Consider the following 20736-nt stretch of genomic DNA (forward strand, 5'->3'; position numbering starts at 1 on the left):
TTGTTTTTCTTCCTCAACTCTTAGTCAACTCTTTCCAGTAATACTTAATATTGTATCAGTCACTTCATATCCATCACTAAACAGTTCACTGCAGATAGAGGTTACTGTCTGCATCGCTGCAAGCTTGCATTTACAGTTCTCTTGAGCACCCAAATAAAACATTGTGAAAATATGAGCTGCTTTTTCTTTAGTAGCAATATAAATATTTTAAACTCAGTATTTCACAGGTTGTGTTTGCTTCATTCTTTTCTAGCTGGGGATTGGAATGCTGTGGCTTCTGGCAGTTTAAGTGCTGGAACTGTTGACTTATTTCTGGGTCCAGTCTAACACCAGGTAGCGAACTATCAGATGTGTTTCAGAAATAGATAAGGTTGTTAAAGATGACTTGGATAAAGACTTTAAGATGGCTACTCCTAAGCACCCTCTGGCTCACTTACCTTTGCTCTGTAAGGAGAAATATTTGTGCAGATCTCCCGATCTCTTGTTCACTAAATCAACAACAGAAGATATCAGTAGAATGAGAATTAAGTATGAGAAGGACAGGTGGCAACTTAGAATTTTGTCACAGTTTTTAAGATGGATGGCTTATGTGGATGTCTTCTTTAGCCCTCTCTGTTTTGCCTGCTAGTCAGATTAAAACAGACCCTAAAAAATTAAAAATCTGTGTTTTCTAAGAGTATTTTCCCTTCATATTTTGCAAACTCAGGTACGTGGTAAAGATACCAATCTTCTCTGTGTTAATGATTCTGTATTCATTAAGAATGTAATGTTTGAAGAATGTTTCTGGTTGATAACTATAAATGAAGTCCTAATCTGAACAAATTTTTGTTTTACAGAACACTGAGACCAAAGTTGAGGAAGCAGCTAAAGAGAGTCCAAAACCAGCCAGGCTCACACAGCAGTCTTCAGAGGATAATGAAGTATTTGGTGAGTTACTTGGACAGCTAGGAAGTGTTTGATTTGTCACTTCAGAAAAGAAAAATCCCACAGTCCTTGTGACTTAATGCTGATGTATAGCATTTGAGTGCTGACCATGCAGTTCCACAAAGACCTGGAGAGGTGGAGGACAGGACCGTCATAGGGGGATCAAAGGACTGAATTAATCTCTGAAGAAATATTAGCAATTGGTTACCACAGAGAAGAAGGATGGAATCCAGGTCTTCAGCAAAGTTAAAGACTTATTACATAAAAGGGAAAATAAACTTTTTGCTGTGCGTGATGGATAGGACAAGCATTGAATTCTTTAAACTGCAGAAAGTCTTGATTAAATGTTGGGAAGGGGAATCCTGAAACAAATCCTAAAACATTGTATTGCATCATCTGGAAAGCGTAAAGATTCATCTTTGTGGCCTTTAACAGGTTAGACAAGTAACTGTCTAAACTGATGTAATGTTCATCTTGTGACAGAAGGATAGACTGACTAGATGACCTTTGAGAGTACTTGGAGGCTTAGATTTTAAATTAGCTCATCTTGAAAGCTCCACCCCCCACTCATCCTTTAGATTTTGATGGTAGTTTTCTTCTTTGTTCTGAAAGCTGTATTTGGCTCTTTCTTCTGCATGAAAACTTAAGAGAAAATCCAGGCAAACCTTCTTATTCCAACTTTGTGTTGACTCTGTACTAGCAGAGCTCCAGTAAAAAGCAGTGACCTAACATTAGCACAGGAATGGTGAGAGCAAATCTGAGAGTTTATCAGTTGGTGTCGTGTTTATCTCCCGTTATGTTCTGGAGTGGCAACCTAGGATCTGCAGAAGTCATGGATTTTATGAAGGCTGACTAGCTTGAAAACTTCTGAATCAGTCAAGTGTTTTTTTAATACGGTAAGGAATTTTTTGTTCTTTCAGGGTACAAAAGGAATACAGCATGATTAAATCGTTCTTGCTATATGTGGAAACAATGCTTGTGACTCCTTAGACTGGTCTTGTTTAAAATCAGTTTTCCTCAATGTAATAATGTAGTATGACTAGCACATGAGCCAGAATTCCTGGTATGTTTCCAACACTGATCATGTAATGACAATGCCTGAAGACTCCACAAGTGGACTTAAGAACTAGGTTTCAACTTTATTAATTCAGTGGTGAGGCTGATTATCTCATTTCCTCTGCATCTGTTCCACTCATTTGCAGCAGATCCAGTGTTACTGGTTGTGGAGCCTTGCAGCACTGTGTGATGTGCACCTCAAACTGTGTCATTTCTCAGTTGAGATGTCTGGTTTTCTTTCGGTCAGAAGTATGGAGACAGCAGAGCAAGGAGACCTCCATCTGCCTCTCTCTACCAGCAGAATCTGACTTCTAAACCTTCTTTTTAGTCTGATCATTAGTCCCATGTACCAGTGAACTAAACCAGTAGTTAGTCAAGCCTGTGGTCTGTATGAGGATCGTGAAATTAACAATGGGAATTAACACCCATGAAGTTCACTGTTGGTAGGTTTAAATTCACCAGCCAGCAGCCCATACTCTCACTACAAATTCTTTTACTGAAGTTAAGAAGGACAACCTGCAGTGTACTAGGTGTTCTTTAAAGCTGATGATTTACTAACAAATTGCTAAATATTTCCATGTCCAAATCTGTGAACTGAACTGCTTATCTAAGATAAGCCAAAGATCACCATTTGCTAGCTCAGTACCACAAGCAGGAAGGCTTAATTTTTTTTCTGATTCCAAACCCAGACTATAGTGTCTTATATCAATCCTTTTTTGCTTGTGAAGTAAATGTGATGTGTTTGTTTTTATTTTTAACATTCAAACAAAGTTAAACAAACAATACCACCTAAACAAACAAACAAAAAGAGCTCCAAAAGCATAAAGCTAAAACCCCCACTAAAACCAATCATAAAAATATCTCCAAAAAAGAGGAATTATGTTGCAAATAGAATCTGTAATATTCTTTTTCACTCTGGTCAAGTAAGGAAATGAATGTTGGCTGAAGGTGAAAATTAAACCAGTTTAGTGTAAGACTCCAGAACGTTTTGGCAGATAGAAATTTTACGTGTCTCAGAATGACACAGTTGTGTATACCTACCTTTCCCTAAGAAATTGCCCAGAGCTGCAGGATGTTTAAATCCATCTTATAGGGGATAAAGTAAGAGCTTGGAAATCATTTTACCTAGGTGAGTTATTTGTTGTCCTGTGACTTCAGTGATTAGTTTACAAACCCTGCTCAGTTATTCTCACTCTGGCTCTATTTCAAGCTATCCCTAATTTCTTTTTTTCTTTTTTGCCCAGTGATGCTAATTATAATGAGCATCAACTATGCACCAGGAGCTGGTTAATTTATAGCTTCAGCCTTGACTAGAATCCCTCTTCTAAGGAATTTTAAATAGTCTCCAGTCTCTTTGAATGGGTGCAGCACAGCCATCCCTTTTCACATAGATCCCCATCTTCTGTGCCTTAATTATTTTTCACAAATCTCGCTTTCCCCACCTTTCTTTGAATTGTGCAAAGACAGCAGTGAAGACAATGCTTGATGCCACCAAGTGCCTTTCAGAAGAGGGGCAGCACCCCTTGACTGCTGCCTGCCTTTTCTGCCTGGGTGCGTGGGTGTGCAGTAGGCATTCACAAGACCCAGGTCCTCCGGAGAGCACTGCCTGTGCCCCCTCACTGAGCCACTCGGTGGCAGCAGCTGCCAGTCACTGGCAGCCACCACAGTGCCTGGACTGCCCGGTCAAAGGCTCTTTAGCAAATGAGAGCCAGATTTCTTGGTTTGCTCTTGTCTCCCTACTCTCCAAGGTCAGTGTTGTCTTGGACCAGGTGAAACCATAATTTTTTATGGAAAGGAAACTTCTGACCTGGTGACAGCATGGAATAGATGGTATTGTTAGATGTTGTTTAACAGAAGATGTCTGAGGGAGCTGTACTGTTTGTAATTTTCACTTGGGAATGCTTGCTTTCACAGAAGTCCTTGTCAGTTGGGTACAGTTTTGGAGGCAAGCACATGATTCTTGATGTTGTGGGGCAAAAGAACCAAGTGTGGATATCTCTTCAAGTCTGCTAGACCAAATAACATTATTTGTAGATACAAACAAGGAATGATCCACCACTGTGGAGGGCCATATATGAGTGAACGTGAATGCCTTAATTTTCTTCTTCATATGAGCTGGATTTGGGAATTAGATTCTGGAGGGTTTTTTGGGGTTGGGGTTTTTTCCATTTCTCTTTATTTTTACACTAGAGTATAGCTGAAATGTCCTTACCAACAGGGAAGCCATGTTGTACCAGCTGCTTTATGAAACAAACAAGTCAGATATGTCTTGTGCTTCAGAGAGCTAATTGTCAAAGGCAATGAACTTTTTGTACAGGAAGACAGAGTGGAGAAATGGAGCAGAAGGGTAAGGATAAGGGAGAGAAAAGAAATCTAGTCTGTATAGTAATGGTATGACTATGAAATCTGAATTAACAAGAGTTAGTTTTGTTTGTCCCTTGAAAGGATTTTCTTGTGACACCCAACAGAGTTCTGTTGTCTGACATATACTGAATATGCATCTGTGATGTGGAACTAGAATAACTTGCTTGCTGCAAACTTCTGTTGAACTTGCACGTAGTCAGCATGGTCTCTGTTGCAGCCAGTATGTAATCAGAAAAGGACCATGAACAACATCTCAGGCCAAGAGAGAAGAAAGTTGCAGAGTAGAGTGCTGTGTGTTCAAAGAAAGGAATCAGGAGGTGTCTGCTGGCCTTACTTCCAGAGATTCTCTCCAGAAGTTTATTAGATCCATTGGCAATGTACAACTGTGAGGCAGAAGTAGTGGGGGCAAACTGCCTGTCATTCTGACTGCTGGGAGGGTTGGACCTTCCCTTGGTGCAATCCCTTATTGTATTAACTTGGAAAAGGGCAAATGCAGGTTTTTATTGATACCTTTTCTTTCCCTGTAGGGTTAAACTAGCATAAGATTACAAGTGAGGAAAAACTTCCTGTGGGGGAACTGTAGCATGTATATTCCTCTTTCACATAGCAAGGAAAAATCAAAGTGTACTAGGATTTCAAGGTACATTAAGTCTTGATCTTTTCAAGCCATTAAATTTCACTTCTATCTAGTTAATCAAGTGTAAAATTCTCTCTGTAGATGTGACCATAGTTCTTCATGGCTTAGTGCTTTCTTGTGATCTGTGGTGTGTGGCTGGAGTTGTACTGTGGGTTGGGGTGTGGTTGGAGTTGTTGTTGTTATTGTTTGTGCTTGTTGGCTTTGTGTGTCTGGTTTGCTTTTATAAGAAAGATCAAACAATGCCTTCTTTTTCCTTGGAAATGAAAGAATTGTAGAGGTGTGTTTTTTCTCTGTTCACTTATTCAACAGGTAAGCTTTGTTCCAAATGTGGGAAAGTGACACTGATTGCAGCACTATCTGTCATTCTGACACTTCTAGTTGCAGTATTGGTTACATCCTGAGGTATCTTTTTGTATGCAGAGCTCAGAGGTATAGCTGGAAACTGTACATTCAGCACAATTCCATGATGGCCCTGACTGATCCTGATTCATTGCTTGTGCTGATGCCTGCTACTATCCCCTACACAGAATGTCCTGTGGGTAGTTGTATAACCCCACACAGGTCAAAAATCTTCTGTCTCCACTACATTTCTGTCTCAAACAGTTTCACTGATGTAGTCACCCTTACTGCTGGTCTTGCTTAACATTGTAGGACCGCAGTTGCTGCAGTTCAACTGCTTCCACCCCTAGGAATTTGTGGATGCTGTATATCAGATGCAGTTTGGGGAATTTTTTGGTCAGTTGAGGATTTAATGATTGTATATAAAGCTCACTCTCCTGAAATAATGGACATTGTAAATCTCTTACAAATTGAACAAGCGCTTGTACAGAATATCTTCCAAGGTGGGAACATATATGATTGTGTGTTGTATCTGCATGGATTTCAATCTCTTCTTGTGTAAATTTTTGGTTTGTGATCTATTTTTAAAAAGGGAGGTGGGCAGAATGCAAAAGGAGGAGCTTAAAGGTATTAGAAGCTCTTGGCTGTGCAATGCCTAGATAAGGAGGTGATGAGGTCCTGTCAGGAGCTTGATAAAAACTGAGGGTTACTGTAGTTCAGTGACCTTCTTACTGGAAAGCTTTTCTCTTTGTAAACACAATCAATTGTGGGACACAAGATACGACTTTAATGCAAAGTAATGGCAAACTTGCAAGAAAAAAAATCAATCTGATGAGACAGCAAATTGTCCTAAAATAGATGTTATTACCATGGTGCAGTTATTTCCTCTTGCATGAGAGGTAAATGGGGGAATTTTGTCTCCTGTAGTTTTTCATTATAAGCCAAGTAATGATTCTGTTTTTCCATCTCTCCACATATTTCTACTTTCCTTCACTATATCTCTCCTTTGCCCAGTTTCTTCCAATACTTGGCCTATCTGCCTCCATCCAGACACTACAGGTTTATCAACATTACAACAGCAATTACAAAATTACAGCTTTCTGAGCTGGAAAGAACAGATTGGCATTATAATAAAAAACAATGCTTGGTAATTTTTGCACAGTTGTTGGATCTCAGAGGTACAACTAACAGCTTTCTCTTTGTGGTGTGGTGGTTGTTTTTCTTTTATGCCCACCTAAAACTCTGTTCTTGCACAAGCTTATGTATCATCAAATGCTTTTTGCAACTGTGTGTAGTTTACATATGGACAAGAGAAGCCGAAGACTACACACCTGCTGTGGTGGAATGAAACCCACAGGATTTCAGAGGCAGCAGTTGGCCAGCTGGTGAGACTTTTTGTTATTTTAGAGTCTGAAGCTTTTTCTAAAGTATGGGTATTTGCATTTTTTATGTTAATTCTGTGGTTTGTTTGGTTATGGCTCACTTTTATGGGTTTTATTTTTTTAGAGGTAACATTCAAGCATTTTTTTTCTGGCAGCCATCTGATGCTTTAAACAGTAACAGTAGCTCTGGGACTTCTAACTAGTTAATGTGCCTTTAATTAATGTACTGCTCTAGCATCTAAACCTTTAAGATTGCATTTAGCATGGTACTGATGTTTGCCACAAAATCAGTGCAGAAGCACTTAAGAGCTCTTTGACAAGTCTGGTCTGGCATGATTTTTCTGTTTTGCTTTGGGGTTTTTGTTTGTTTTTTCATCTGTACCACATGCCAGCTACATGCATAACAGAGGTTTGGGGTTTTCTTTCACAGGTACTGGAGTTGTTACTAGATTTATTAGCATAGACATAGGCATGAGACAGTGATTCCTGATGCATTTTTAGCAGTTCAGGGCTGGTGGGTTGTGCCTGCTGTAATTAATGAGCACAGTAACAGTATAATAAATGACTTATTCATTATTTTCATGTTTGCTATACAGTGTATGGAATCTGCTAGGTTTTTTTGCCCCCCTTGTTTATTCAGTGAGTCTGTATGCGAGATGGGGGGAAGCACAATAGGCATTTACCATCCTATTGTTATCCAGAGCACACATGGTAGCTGATCGTGAAAGTGAGGATGGCTAAGGGTGGTCTAATGTCACATGTTGTTGGGTGGTAATATGAAGCCTTTGACTAATTAGTTAGCCATGAAAACAAGTTACTCCTCTCATAGTGCATTCTGTGTCTCTGTCCATTAGCAGACTGCAGCCCAAGGGAGTATTCTGTTAGCACGCAAGAAACAGAGTCCTTAGTGTTCTTCGTCACTGACCTTATGTACCATCCAGTTTAGTTAAGGCAGGATTTTATCTGTAAATTAATTAAAAGTGCTTGTGAAAGGTCTTTGTTTTGCAGAAAGTAGCTGGGATGTTGCTGTTGTCCCATTTCCAGTTTTGTTGAGGCTGAATAAATGCTCAGTTCTGGTTTGAGTGAAATAAGCAGAAGAGTTCTCTGTGAGCCAACCACTCTTCTGTCGTGTTAGTTGAAACAGCTGCTGTCATTAAAGTTTAATTACTTTGTGACTCACTTTTTAGTGCAATGGCTAGAAGAGAACCAGAGTGAAGGTTTCTGCAACCGATTAGGAGAGACAGAAACACCGCTTGAGATTGATAATCTCTTTCAGCCTTAAAACAATATAAAAAATGAAAACCACCTACTTTGGCTCCCTGCATAATAAGTTAGAGTTTTATTGCTAATTCTGGGATCAAATCCATAACACCTGATTTGAGCCAGAATAATGTCTATTGCAAGAATCACATGGATTCTCCTCAGTGGTCAGTTATCCTGGTTAAAAAGGGGCACTTCACTTATCCTGTATATGCCCCTATAATTACTTTCAGTTGAGTGACTGAGCTCCTTATAGAACATCTCATGAGAGAGATCCTAAAGAAGAGGAGTTTTTTCCTTATCTCAGTGCAGTAGATAGAAACCAGGGGAAAAAGGGGATAGAGAGGCAAGTGTCTTGCCCTCATAAACAGAGTAGGTCAGTATTAAGTTGGTGCTTCCCAATCAGTGTGCTGTTAATCAGGCAAAAGTTCAATTCCTTGTCAGCATCAGATGGATAAGAAATTCTGGCTTGGATTTCTTATTGGTACTTCCCACTTACACCCCTATCTAAGCCTGGCTCATTGGCAATATTGTAATTAGCTGTATTGACTTTGATACAACTGTAAAGATAGTGAGTTGAACTTAATAAAATAAAAAAAAATCCATCAAGCTGTCCTTCCAGTACCAAAGTGGTGGGATGGAGGATGAAAAGAGCAGTGGATGTTCTTAGGTTTGAGTTGTTGCCTGAAGGGTGTGACAGGCTGGGAAGAAGGGCATTGTAGCTTCATACTCTTGTCCAGTAGCAGTTCTTCTGCCAAGATAGCAGACTTGGAGTGTGATACGTGTAGCTCTGGACTTGGGATCCAAACAGCAATAAAATCACCATGAAAGGATTACGAGAGTAGAGGATGACAGCATATTGTCAAAAAACACATGAAAGCTGCTTTGGTGCTGACCCTGACAAAATACTTGTATTTCTATGCTAAGTTAATCTAAATTGTCTGTCAGCCTAATGCAAGATGTTTGCAACCCTGTCTGTGAGACTGGAAATTAATCGAATGCTGGTGGAGAGTGAAAACCAGAAGGCATGTAGAGCTTTTGTAGGAATGAATGAAAATTTGCAGGACCTGGCATCTGCTGGCTCGCCCTTGACACTCCTGTCTCTGCCCTGAAGTTCTGTGACACTCCAGATAATCCTGTACCATGTCAAGCAGCAAGTTCAACCCATACTTGAAGCTATGGTTTTCTGTTAAGTGTTGTTCAAGAAGGCTGACTCTGGTTTGGCTTAACTCCTCCAAATACATAGCTTGGCAGCACTTGTGCAATAATTCAGTTTATGGGTGTAACGGTGTCCCTTTAAGCACTGACAAGGAGGCACAGAGCAGAAATTCACATCTGAGGTATCTATTTTCCTCATCAAAAATAGAAGTGAAAAGGACTAGTATTTACTGGTGTGCACACACTGGTACTTGGACAGAAACATCCTGGTGGTGACAAGACTGCAGTTGCTTGAAAGCCTTGCGAAGAGCAGAGAACAGCCAAGATAATGCTGCTCTTTATTTTCAGTGCTGTTCAGATCAGGCTCCCACTCTAGAGCCTTCCCTATGCTTTCCTTCTGTGTTGCCAGTGAAAAGCTTGGCTTTTTCTAGGCCGTTTAATATTCCCATTTAATTAGAAGGAACCATTTTTCTACTGGGTACAAAGTATCTCCATCAGAACAGGAACTTTAAATTAGTGTGAGTGGTTTCTAGTAGCTGTCATCCATTGTGTTTTTTTTTTTTTTAGTCAAATTTTTTTAATTGTTCTTGCTGTAGCATTTTAAAATTCCTGCTCTGTGTAACATTAATGATGCAAAACAAACTATTCCTGGTAGTGCTGACAACAATGATTACAGAAGAAATCAGCATTTTAAAGACTAAAGTCATTTATTTAAACAAACGCTTGTATGGAGTTGTTACAAGAGTATTTCTAAAGCTGTGTTTATCTCAAGTGACTTCATTAGAAACTGGCTGCAGATAAAAGAAATTCACTAGAGTTCTCATTTCTGTTCTGAAAGATCTGTAATAGGATTTTCATTTTAACCTTTGCTTGTGAAAAAGTGATTCGCTATGCTCAGGAAACAAAAATATTAGTTTTTGAACACCATGCAGTATCACCATCAATAGACTTAGTTTCACAGAACTCACTGGAGGTAAAATAAAAATACTGGTGCTTCTAACATAGGTACTTAGCACTTGACAAACTATTTCTTCTGTGAAGTGGGCTTCCCAAAGTGTTTATCAGGGTGTGGTGACTCGATTTGCCTACACAAGACCGCCTGCTTTTTCAGTACAGTACCTCTACTGATTTCAACAGAGCTATGTGGTGTTCATGCCCAAGTTCCTACCAAGGAAGATGCTGATGTTAGATCCATGGTACCTGAAGTCCGCAGCTCGGCCAGCAGGCTTGAGGAAGTCATCTTTCACATCAGGCGTGCTGCATGCCGCTGAGGCAGCTTCAGGCAGAAAGATATTTCCATTTTCTTGACTGCAGATGTCTTGCAACCCAAAGTCAGATGCAGCAAGTGGGGAATTTTATTCCTCTGCCGAAGCCTGGATTTTAAATGCACTTCTGATGTTGTTATGCATAGACTGAATCCTTTGCAAAGCCTTCTGGGGCAGCATTAGTTCTAGACACGACATGTTTTTGCCGCCTCCTGCTTCACCTGTACACCAGATCTAAAATGTTGCAGTGTTTCAGTTTTTGCAAGGTAAGGTTATAACATGAGCAGAATAGTGCCCCATTAGTAGCATTATTCTGTTCTCTTTTACTTACTTTCTGGCTGTTCTTTGGTTTGTGTCATGTTCAATGTTGTGTATAAACTGACCATCCTTAAAACTACCACAAGACCCTCTGGTTTGGTTTCCAGATGTTGCTGTGGTATCATGTTCCTTCTACATTTGTCAACACAGGAAATCTAGTACAAAATAGGATGTCAGTGGATGTCAGTTATACAGGAAGCCTAATTTCAGGCTGAACCCACTACTCAGCATTAAGTATAAATTCTGAAAGTGTATTTATTTCAGTTTCTTTGCCAAAAAATGTTGAAATAATTTTACTGCTCTGTTTCAAAAGACACAATTCCAATACAAAGACATGAAAGCAAATTTGTTTCAAGATCCATGCTGAAGTAAAACTCTCAAATGAAAACCAAACACTTCGTTGCTCTCTAACTGTAGAACAAGAATTCAAATTCGTCTGGTTTTTGTGGATGAAATGCAGTTTCATGATAAATCCTGTTCTGCTTGGAAAAGCTTTGGTAGCAGAATCACAACAGCAGACTTAATCTACTTAGATGGCATCTTCATCAGCATTTCTGCTCTAGACAGAGTTAGAGCTGCAATGTCATACCTATACCGATACAGCTGTGCTAGTGATTGCTCATTAAAGGCAAGCTTTTAAATTACGTCTCTTTTCAGCCCTTTTAATAATCTTTTCATATTGACTTGTAGCTTTTCTTTCAATTCTGAGTAATTTCAAGGGGTAAAACATGTCTTTTTAGATTCTGAGTTAACACTTTTCCCCACCCACTTTTTATTTAATATGTGCTCATAATACATGCCTCCTGCAGTGAAAATGTGAGAACTTTCCCAGTTTATTTTCTTGGTTCTGGGGTAAAGAGGATGCTTTCTAGCTCTACCTAAAGTTAAGATATATATTATGGGGTTTCTGAGTCTGAATGTTCTTGCAAGTTACTTTCAAGATTCGAATAAAGAGAAAATAGGAAATAGAAAGCATGTGGAGCTGCCCCCTCAAGAACACAGCATGGTACTCAATATTGCACACTTCTTTGGCTAGTTGTCATGACTCCTGACCTCTCTGTAATAAATCATTACTGAAATGTCCAAATATCTGACCTTTCTAGTCAAATCCCTGTGTTTTCCAGAGCATCAAAATAATGTTCTTGGGGGGGAAAAGGCTCAATATAAGCTAGTTGGGCATAGGGAGCTATTTAAATGTAGAGTGTTTTCTGCACCATCTATATTAAGTCTGCTTATGTTGGCATAGTTGGGATGCAGCACTGCAACATGAAGCCTTGTGTTTTAAGGGCCAATTTCATAAGCTGAATATTCTGATTTACAGTAAAGTATGACTTCTCTAACACTTAATTGAGGAACTGCAGAAATATTTGCTCCTTATGATGATTTTATTAAGGTGTCTTATTTGCTTTTTTAAGTATAGAATAAATAGGGGGTTGCTATGGAGGTTCTCAGAATGTTGGAAAGATGCTTAATGATAATGTTAAAAGAAAAAATACCAGTGCAAAATAATGACATTTTCATCTAGGTGAAATAGCCTGACATTTCTTGGTGGCTGAACTTTAAATGAGGTCACATCTTTCTGAAAATTGCAGTTTATTTGCATGAAGTGTAGGTTTTTAGAATCCTTCAGACCTCCTTAAAATGTCATGGTTGCAATAGTGCATGTATTTTAAGGATATTACTTACACAAAAATAAGGAATCATGCAAGTTAGCTGTCTTGTCCGCAGAAGGATGTGGGGGAGAAGTACAGCTCAGTTTAGGGTGAGGAATTTAATAAGGCATATTTATGTCCTTTCATGCACTCTGGATGCATCTATTTAACTCCTAGTGGGGTGTAGGCTGGTTTGTTAATTTGGAGGAGCAGTAATGTGCTCACAGCACAGAGGGATAGGCGGTTTCCTTGTTTCTCTGAAGTGTAAGCTGGGAATGTGCCTCACTCTTCTGTAGATTTTAATGTGTAGCACTTTGATACGTAGCACTTTTAATATGTAGCAATTTGAGTTCTTGCTTATGAAGCTACTTGTGGTAAAGTGGTGGAGGTGGTTTTTGGTTGGTTCTTAATAGTTTTTTTGTCTGTTTGTTTGTTTATCAGTGTATGTGTGGGTAAGTGGCTAGGCATATAGTTTTTGAGATTCCTGGTAAGCAACTTAATGTTCCAAACGAAGAAATTCAAGAATCATTAAAGTGAATCACAAGACTATCTTAGTGGCTTGAATGGAATATTGTCAAACAAATGTGAAGAGGTCAGAAACAACCTTACTATCTTAGGAGGTGGTAGGATAGAGCAGCACGAATGTGCTGGTTTTGTCTGGGGTTTGTTCTTTGCTAATTATCTTTGTGTGCAGCATTTTACCCTAGTATTTGGGGGTAGAGCATGGGGGGCCTTGCTTGTCATTTAGAACGGTGGTTGGGGTTTTTTTGTTTGTTGTTGGTATCTGCTTGTACCAAGTGCCTTGGATTAAATGTTCTTGCAGGTTTCTGCCTGTGACTGGGGTGGGGAGAGAGTGGTGGATCTGAGAATAGATACACATCTACATCTATTTTGTTTCTGAAAACTGCTTCACCATTCAATGCACAAGCTCTCAAGCTTGAAATCCTCAAGTAAGGGTTTGCTGATACACCTTCTAAACTAGGCTGGTGGTCAGCAAATCCAGCTGTTCTCTGAAAATCAAGAAAAGAAAATCCAGGTCTGTGAAAATTCTTCCCTTAAAATGTCCTGCCAGCAGTTCTACCTCAACCTTTGTATGTGATAGTAGACATATCTCAGATGATCTCAACTCTCAGGGGAACATAAGAATAGAGGCATTCTCTGCATGTATGAGTGGTTGGAATAACACTGTGCTTAGTGATCAAATGAACAATCCCTTTGAGCTTTCGAGATAGTACCCCCTCTCACAGGGCGTCGGAAAGCATTTCTTTAACAATTATGTAACAACAAAGCACAATAGGATCTCTGGTTGCCATGAGTTCCATTGGAGGAAGAAAGTCAGACTTTGTATGTTACCTTGTTGTTATCTCAAATTAAACCACTTAAGCACTCGGAGTGCAACCTAATATGTTGCCAAATCCCTGGCACTGGTGGGACAGTCTGATGCCTAAATAAATGCTCAACATTTTTTGCATATTAACCCATAGATTTTTGCCAAGATGTCACCTGCCTGGTTCTTGGTGTTTTTCAATCTCTTTTCTGCCCTGTGTGCTTTGCATTGATCAATCTAAAAATCCTCCTGGTGTAAACAGGTGCTGTACTTCCAGCTGTGCTTTTCTCAGGTTTTGGGTCTCCAATCTGGTGTACTTCTATTTACTGTGTCGTACTCCCAGTGTGTGCCTATGCTATTTTACTGCTCTTGTCCACTTTTGTTTACAACCAGTCTTCTCTCTGTGGTTTTCTCCCCATGTTTTCTCCTTGCTATGGATCCATTTCTTTTTCCAGACCTTTAGCTGCATTTGCATCCTTCTGTCTGGCTGATTTCTTCCTTTTGTTTTTTCCCCCCTCACTGCGCTCTCCTCCTTTTTGTAGTCGGTCTTTACTGTCATCACTCAAATCTGCCTCAGCTGCTTTCAAGTATCTCTTTTACTGCAAATACCCAAAGTTCTCCTTCTGGTGAGCTGCTTGATTATTTCCCTGGATGTTACTACAACTGCACTGTACCGTATTAGTCAGTCCATCTCTCTTTGTACATTCCTGAACATCAGAAAATAAATGAATAAAAAAAATCTATATTTTAAGGGTCAATTTTAAAGTTGTTTAGATTTTTCTTTTAAAAAGACAATTTCCCTTCATTTTTTTTGTTACAAGCTGACAGAGTATATGCTGTACGTGAGACACTGTGAAACCACGGGCCAGTGACTTGCACAGATGAATGAATACTGGTGAGATGATCTGAGGTTAATAGCACCACTCAAGGCTTTTGTGGCCATTTTATTGTAATAACAAATTCTACTCAAGATTTGAGAAATCTTCTGCAACAGAATGTCCTTGGAAAAGGAGGCTTTTCTAAGAAATTTGTTCTAACAAACTGCACTCAAAATCCTTGTGGCCGATGAGTCCTTAACCAGATTCTGGGCCTAACATACACAGAGCCAGAATCAGTGGAAGTTTACTATCTTTCCAAGTAGTAAAATAAATAAATACCATTCTAGGTAAATTCTGTACCAAGTTGGTTGTGCTTTCCAGAATTTAAAATAGTATCATCCCTGAATGGTTCATTTTTTTAACAAGTAATGGAAATCTAAATCTCAGTTGAGATTGGAATCTGACCTACTGTTCTCATCTGTTAACTAGGCAGGGGAGGTTTATTTGTAGTTGCTTAAATTTATTTGTAGTTGCAGCAATTTTTAAGTAAAATTATGTTACTGGGGGGAAAAGACACTACTGCTATAAAAATGCCACTGAAGCTTTTGTATCTTGAAGTATATTTCATAAACCACAAATCCCATGTGTATTACAATGCACAGATCATAATTTACTGGGCCACTGCAGCTACTACTAATAAAGTTAAATTATTTGGGGGTTTTGGTTATTAACAGAACTTTCATGAAGTGGTTTTAGCAAATACTGGTGTCCCTGAAAAGCTGAAGCTTACGAGAGCAGTACTGGCTTGCCATGAGTCTCGTCAGCATGCAATAGACCGTTTGGCCAGTGTGCAGTAGTTGAATGTCTGTATTTGAAAGGCAGAGGAATTAGCTAACCTGGGGAACTTTAAAATGTTAAGTAAATAGGCTCAGTTCAGATTTCCAAATTATTTTCTTTGGTTCTAACAACTAATAAAGCAAAGATTTTTTTTTTTTTCTTACATTGTACATGTGTGTATACAAAGTGTTAGAAAGTTAGCAGTAGAAGCATACACATATATGTGTGTTCTGTGTTCTTTTGGATATTTACACTACCTATTCATTTAATAAGAATAGCAGATATTAAACTGCATTTGTTTGAAAATAAGATCAGGTGTTTACACTTTTTGCTGGTGCAAAATTGGGGAGATTTTAGTAGGGCAAAGGTATAATCTTAAGCAAAATTGCTAGCCCACACAGCCACCAAAGTGGGCCTCAACTTAAGATTGTTATGCCTCAAGTTAGAGTTTTACTGGCCTTTTTTGGTTAGTTTTTGTTCTTATGCCCCCTTTTCTACTTGTTGGTTTGATTGATGCTGCCAGATTACCATCTTTGGACCAAGAAATGTATTTTCGCTTGTGTATTTATACCATTTATCTGTTCTTCAGGTTTATACCTTGTATGAAAGGGAATGAATTTCGGTTTTAGCCCTTGGTTTCATATAAGACCTAATGTTGTCTAGAATCTGTCCTCACTAGCTGTTCCTGCTGATGCTGCTACTTCAAGAGAGTTTTTTGCTCTGGTAGTAATTTTAAAACATCTTGTTTGTCACTAGTCCTTTTGCTTTTACTAGGTTAGAAAGATGCAGTATCAGCTGTTACCGGCATGTAAATCTGTGTTATGTCCTGGTTTGCTTTAGAGTCCCTTGGTGCTTTTAAATCAAGCCTAATCAGGCTGACAGGTGCTTGCAGCTTCATTTGTCTGAAATTGAGCTCTGTGTAGATTAAGACATTTGTAGTCTGTGCTGTAATGATCCAGTTGTTTTAATGAGAGCTTCATTTAGCTGCATAAAGATTAAAAATCTTTGTAGAAAAGTGCTGTGAATTTCTTATGTTGTTTTATCTTGCTTATTAAAATTGGAAGTCTAGGTTTTACTCAAGCAGAAAATCTTGCAGTGAAAGTTTACTACTTTAGTGTGGGTAAAGATAAAGGTTAAACTTATTTTTGTATTAGAAGCACATGATATATAGTAGGTAGAATCAGCTTTGAGCTTAAGATATTTTTACACTTAATTTTTCCCTTTCCACTGCCTTGCAAATTATCTTCACCAGTGTGCTCTTTATTCTCAAGTTGAGGCACTGTCTTGCAGAAGTCAAGATTTTACTGTGCTCTCTTTGGACTGGATTAGTCTGCCCAGCATTAAAGTTTTGAAGCAAAACTGTGCTGTACTTGATAGTAGGTCATTAACAAAGATAATGCATTCACAGAGGTAATACCACTGATGCTGTAGGACACTCTGGTAACATTCCCCTTCTTCCAGCTCATGCCTGTAGGAAACTGTGATGGTTTGCTTTGAGCTGCTTGTAATCAGGAAACATACACTTGCTTAGATTTTACATTGTTGAATTGCCAGAGGATGGAAATTGAGGTGTATGAATTTGATATTTGATTTAATATGCTTTATTGTCATGAAAATAGTTGATTACTACTTACAATTGATTAACTGCTAGCTAAATGGGTATGTTCATTAGTGCAATATGTATGATGATTAGTGAAAGATGTAGCTCAGATGGAGTATAATCATTAGTGAGGATGAAACATCATGAGAATGTATTCAACTTTCCTTATTTAGAAGCAGACCATCAAGGCCATGCAGTTAGAAGTCCTGCCTTGTGGGGAGGTATATGGTCAAATAGATAAAGACGCTCCCTTGGTTCCTCCCTGAGCCCTGGCCAGGCTGTGGGAGGCATCTGAGGAGGGTGAAGTCAAATGTCTCCGCATTTGAATTCACCTAAACTTGTTTATTCAACACTATAAAAAGCTGGAGCCTCTGGCAGTGACTTTGGAGACCTCACCTATGCATGGATGCACTGAGTAGGACTTCCCAGTTGCTGGGAAAAGTTCTCCAAATCCTCACTGCAACCGACTACAGGGCTCCCCAGTGACTACTGCAGATCTAGATGTTGGTAGAGTATTAGGGAATTGGTGATGTATCTTTATGAATCGCTATCCCTAACCTTATGTAGTCATAATCTGGTGCATCACAATTCTGTTTATCTTTCCTTTTTGATTACTGATATATAAATACTTATGTATTCAAACATACTAATTTTTATCTATTAAACCAGAGCCTGTGTTTTCACTTGGAATCTTAACATTCAGGAAAACATTAATACATTGTTCTTTCCATTAACTAACTTTATCCAACTTATAGGCCTGTATGTAGGTGCCTTAGGCCCTGGATTTTCAGGTTTTGATTTGGAGAAATTTTAGAGACAGTAAAGTAAGTTTTGCACCACTGTTATCAGATTTACTAATCGCATGCTGAAGAGCTTACCACAAGCTGTGCTTTATGGGCCCTGCTGAGTAAAAGCTGCAAACATCTCTCCCTTCTCAATCTTATTTTCTCCTGATGGAGCAGAACACATCCAGTAATGAGTCCAAAAGCAACAAAATGCTGTGTAGCTCCGGTCCTGGGGAAGAATGAGGAGGTGGGAGGGTTGTTCTGGTTTTGTTTTATCTCGCAGACGGTATTTAGCGCAGCCAGTTTTCTTAGTGTCCTGCTGTGAGACTTTTTGTTAGAATGTAGATGAGTAGTTTTGATATCTGAATCTGCTGCTGACCTTTTTTACTTTTTCCTCAATTATTTTGCATCCTGTGGGTTAGTAGCTTGCTTTTTATTCAAACAGATGAAAATGCATGATAAATTGACAGCAAGATGCCCAATCTTAGAGTACGAAACTAGTACAAAATTAAAAGCAGATACTAAATTGTTAAGCCGACAATTTCCATACTGGGGGTGGGTTTCCTGAAGTGCCTGAAAGGCATTTTTAAGCCCTCTGGAAAAACTAACCTGCATGTGTTGTAAATAACAAAGAACACTAAGCAGAGAGGTGAGCTCTGCATAATAATCTGAAGCATTTTCACATTCACAGCTCAGTTTTGAAAAAGAAAATTGTAAATGGAAGGGAAGGGCTAGAAAAACCTGGTCCATGCAAGCATTAGTAATGAATGTTATATCCATACCATGTTCTGGATATAAAATACTGGTTGACATTGTACAGGGGATTTTTTGGAAGAGTTGAAGGTCAAAGGAACTGAAGCCAGAATGCATATGAGCTCTAACCTGACAGGTGAACCCTGAAGCCACTAAATTATTCCAGTTCTGCTGGTAGTAGTGCCCTTAGCTGTGTGTTTCCCAAGGGATGATACTGGGGGTGGCCAAGTGAGATGGCTAAATGAACATATGCTCTTCAAGGGCAGCTGTCAGTTACATGCAGTTTCACATGGCTAGGCACTAATTTGATCTTTGCTACTACTGTCTTTTTTATTACTGTTGTTGTTTGTTTTTTCTTTTGAGCACACTGTAATCTGTTTGGAATGGTTGGTAAGGTTACCAATAATAATCCAAAACCAGAGCTTGACATGTGCTGCTTTATTACCGCCGCCCATTTCAAACAAAGCCTCTTCTCAGGGTACAGTGGTTACACATTTGGCTTGTTTGCTTTTTAGTTTCCATTAGACTTCAATGCCAAAACAACCCGGCTGTACCAGTGACAAGGCTGAAAGTTGGCCTGGCAACAAGTATCAGTGTTTTGCCTTAAAAAGCAATTTGATGAAGAGCCACACAAATCCCTCCCCAAAGAAGGAAGTCTTTTAAGGCAGTAACCACACCATAAAAATACACAGTTTCATTTTCAGAGACCTCTCATTTTTTTAATTGATTTGGGTAAAGATTTGCTCAAAGAATAGATGTAGCACTTGATTTTATTTGTTACTCCTGCATGGGGCAGAAAGAGAAGGGCAGCAAAGTAATTGCACAGGTATGGTGAGCATGATTCTGCTGACAGGGGAAGAGGATGTTCCCCCCTTTTGCAACTGGATCTTGGCATGTGTCTCACGATAGCCATGGTCATGGGTGGAAAGCTTTGAGAATATGGCATGTTGCTCTGTTTTGGACAGGTACAGTACCAGAGTGTTCACATCCTCAGTGGCACATAAATGATTCTCAAATCAAAAGACAATTTTCCTGAGAATTTTATTCCTGTACTTTTATTTTATATGTGCACAACTGAAAACAAAGAAGCCTTTCTCTTTTCTTTTAAAACTGAAAAATAAAGAGATACAAAAGATCCCTCTACATTGCAGGACCCTGGGAATATTTTCCATCTTTCTTTTGGGGCTGGGGTTGGCTTCTCCCTGTATTCATGTGCATTCAGGCCCTTTACTTCCACACCTCCGTGTCCATGTTCCCATGTCAAAGAAACTTTGATGTGCAAGCCAGGTGACAGGACATCAAAGCTCACTTCCTGCCACGTAGCCTGAGTACAGCTATATAACCTGAATCCAGTGTGAACAAAAAAAGACAGGTTTGTTTTCTATAGTCACAAGGTGTATAGCTAAGGCTGCCTTCTAGTTTAGAGATCTGCAGTACTTACTAGCCTTGATCAGTTATCAATTTATGTAAAATAACTGCAGGAGGGAGTAAGGAATGCTTGGATGGTACCGTGGATGTTTGCCAAGAGTGGGTCACCTTAGTTCTGAATCAGGATATTGTGTAAGAGAGATCACACATGTAGACCCCAATACGTGTGCTGGGTCAGAGGGGAAAAACTTCCAGTCATTTTAAAAGACTTCTTACTGATCATGTAGGGCAAACAGTCTTTCTGTAGAGGAGGAAAAGACATTGCTGCAGCTGTTTCTCTGGTATCATTGGCATCAGTGGCATCTCTCCAGTCAGCATTCAAGTGTGCTGGCATTCATTGGGTGTTATGTTCTTCAGAAGCAGAGCCTTTTGCTGTGTTTCAGTTGGTGTTAGAAAGCATGGAAAGAGAGTCTCTTTGAATAAAACTTCCTTCTTCCAATCACTGACCTTTTAAAATGTGTGGGTTGTGATTGATTTTTTTTTATTACTTTTTTTCTATGTGGTTAGTTTGTTTGTTTGTTTTCCTGGGGTTTTGGATTTTGTTTGTGGTGGGGTTTTTGAGGTTTTCTGGTGGTGGTGGGTTTTGTTTGTTTCTTTTTGGTTTGTTTGTATTTAGTTTGTGTGCTGTGGTGGGGTTTTTGTGTGTGTCTTTGTTTCATTTTCATTCCTTTTCTGGCTACTGTTCGAGGTATATTTGAACGAGTAAACTAACCCTTCTGCAGGCTTCCTGCTGCTAGTACTCCTGAGTTCTTAATGTTTGTGTCTGTGTAAGTGCTGCTAGAGAAGCTGTGTATGCCCAGTGTGAGAGGCTTCACTGGCAGAAGATAACCTGG

General features: G+C 39.2%; 1 protein-coding gene across 3 annotated transcripts in view; it reads left to right on the top strand.

Annotated features, from left to right (window-relative positions):
- MBP (myelin basic protein) overlaps positions 1 to 20736 on the top strand; it is a 125080-nt gene that overhangs the window by 62244 nt on the left and 42100 nt on the right. For all 3 annotated transcript variants that reach the window (XM_054164001.1, XM_054163999.1, XM_054164000.1), the window contains exon 3: positions 837 to 927. In XM_054164001.1, coding sequence (XP_054019976.1) covers positions 837 to 927 — 91 coding nt within the window. The remainder of the gene's footprint in view (positions 1 to 836; positions 928 to 20736) is intronic.

This window comes from Dryobates pubescens, chromosome 9, assembly GCF_014839835.1.
Source record: "Dryobates pubescens isolate bDryPub1 chromosome 9, bDryPub1.pri, whole genome shotgun sequence".
NCBI lineage: Eukaryota > Metazoa > Chordata > Aves > Piciformes > Picidae > Dryobates > Dryobates pubescens.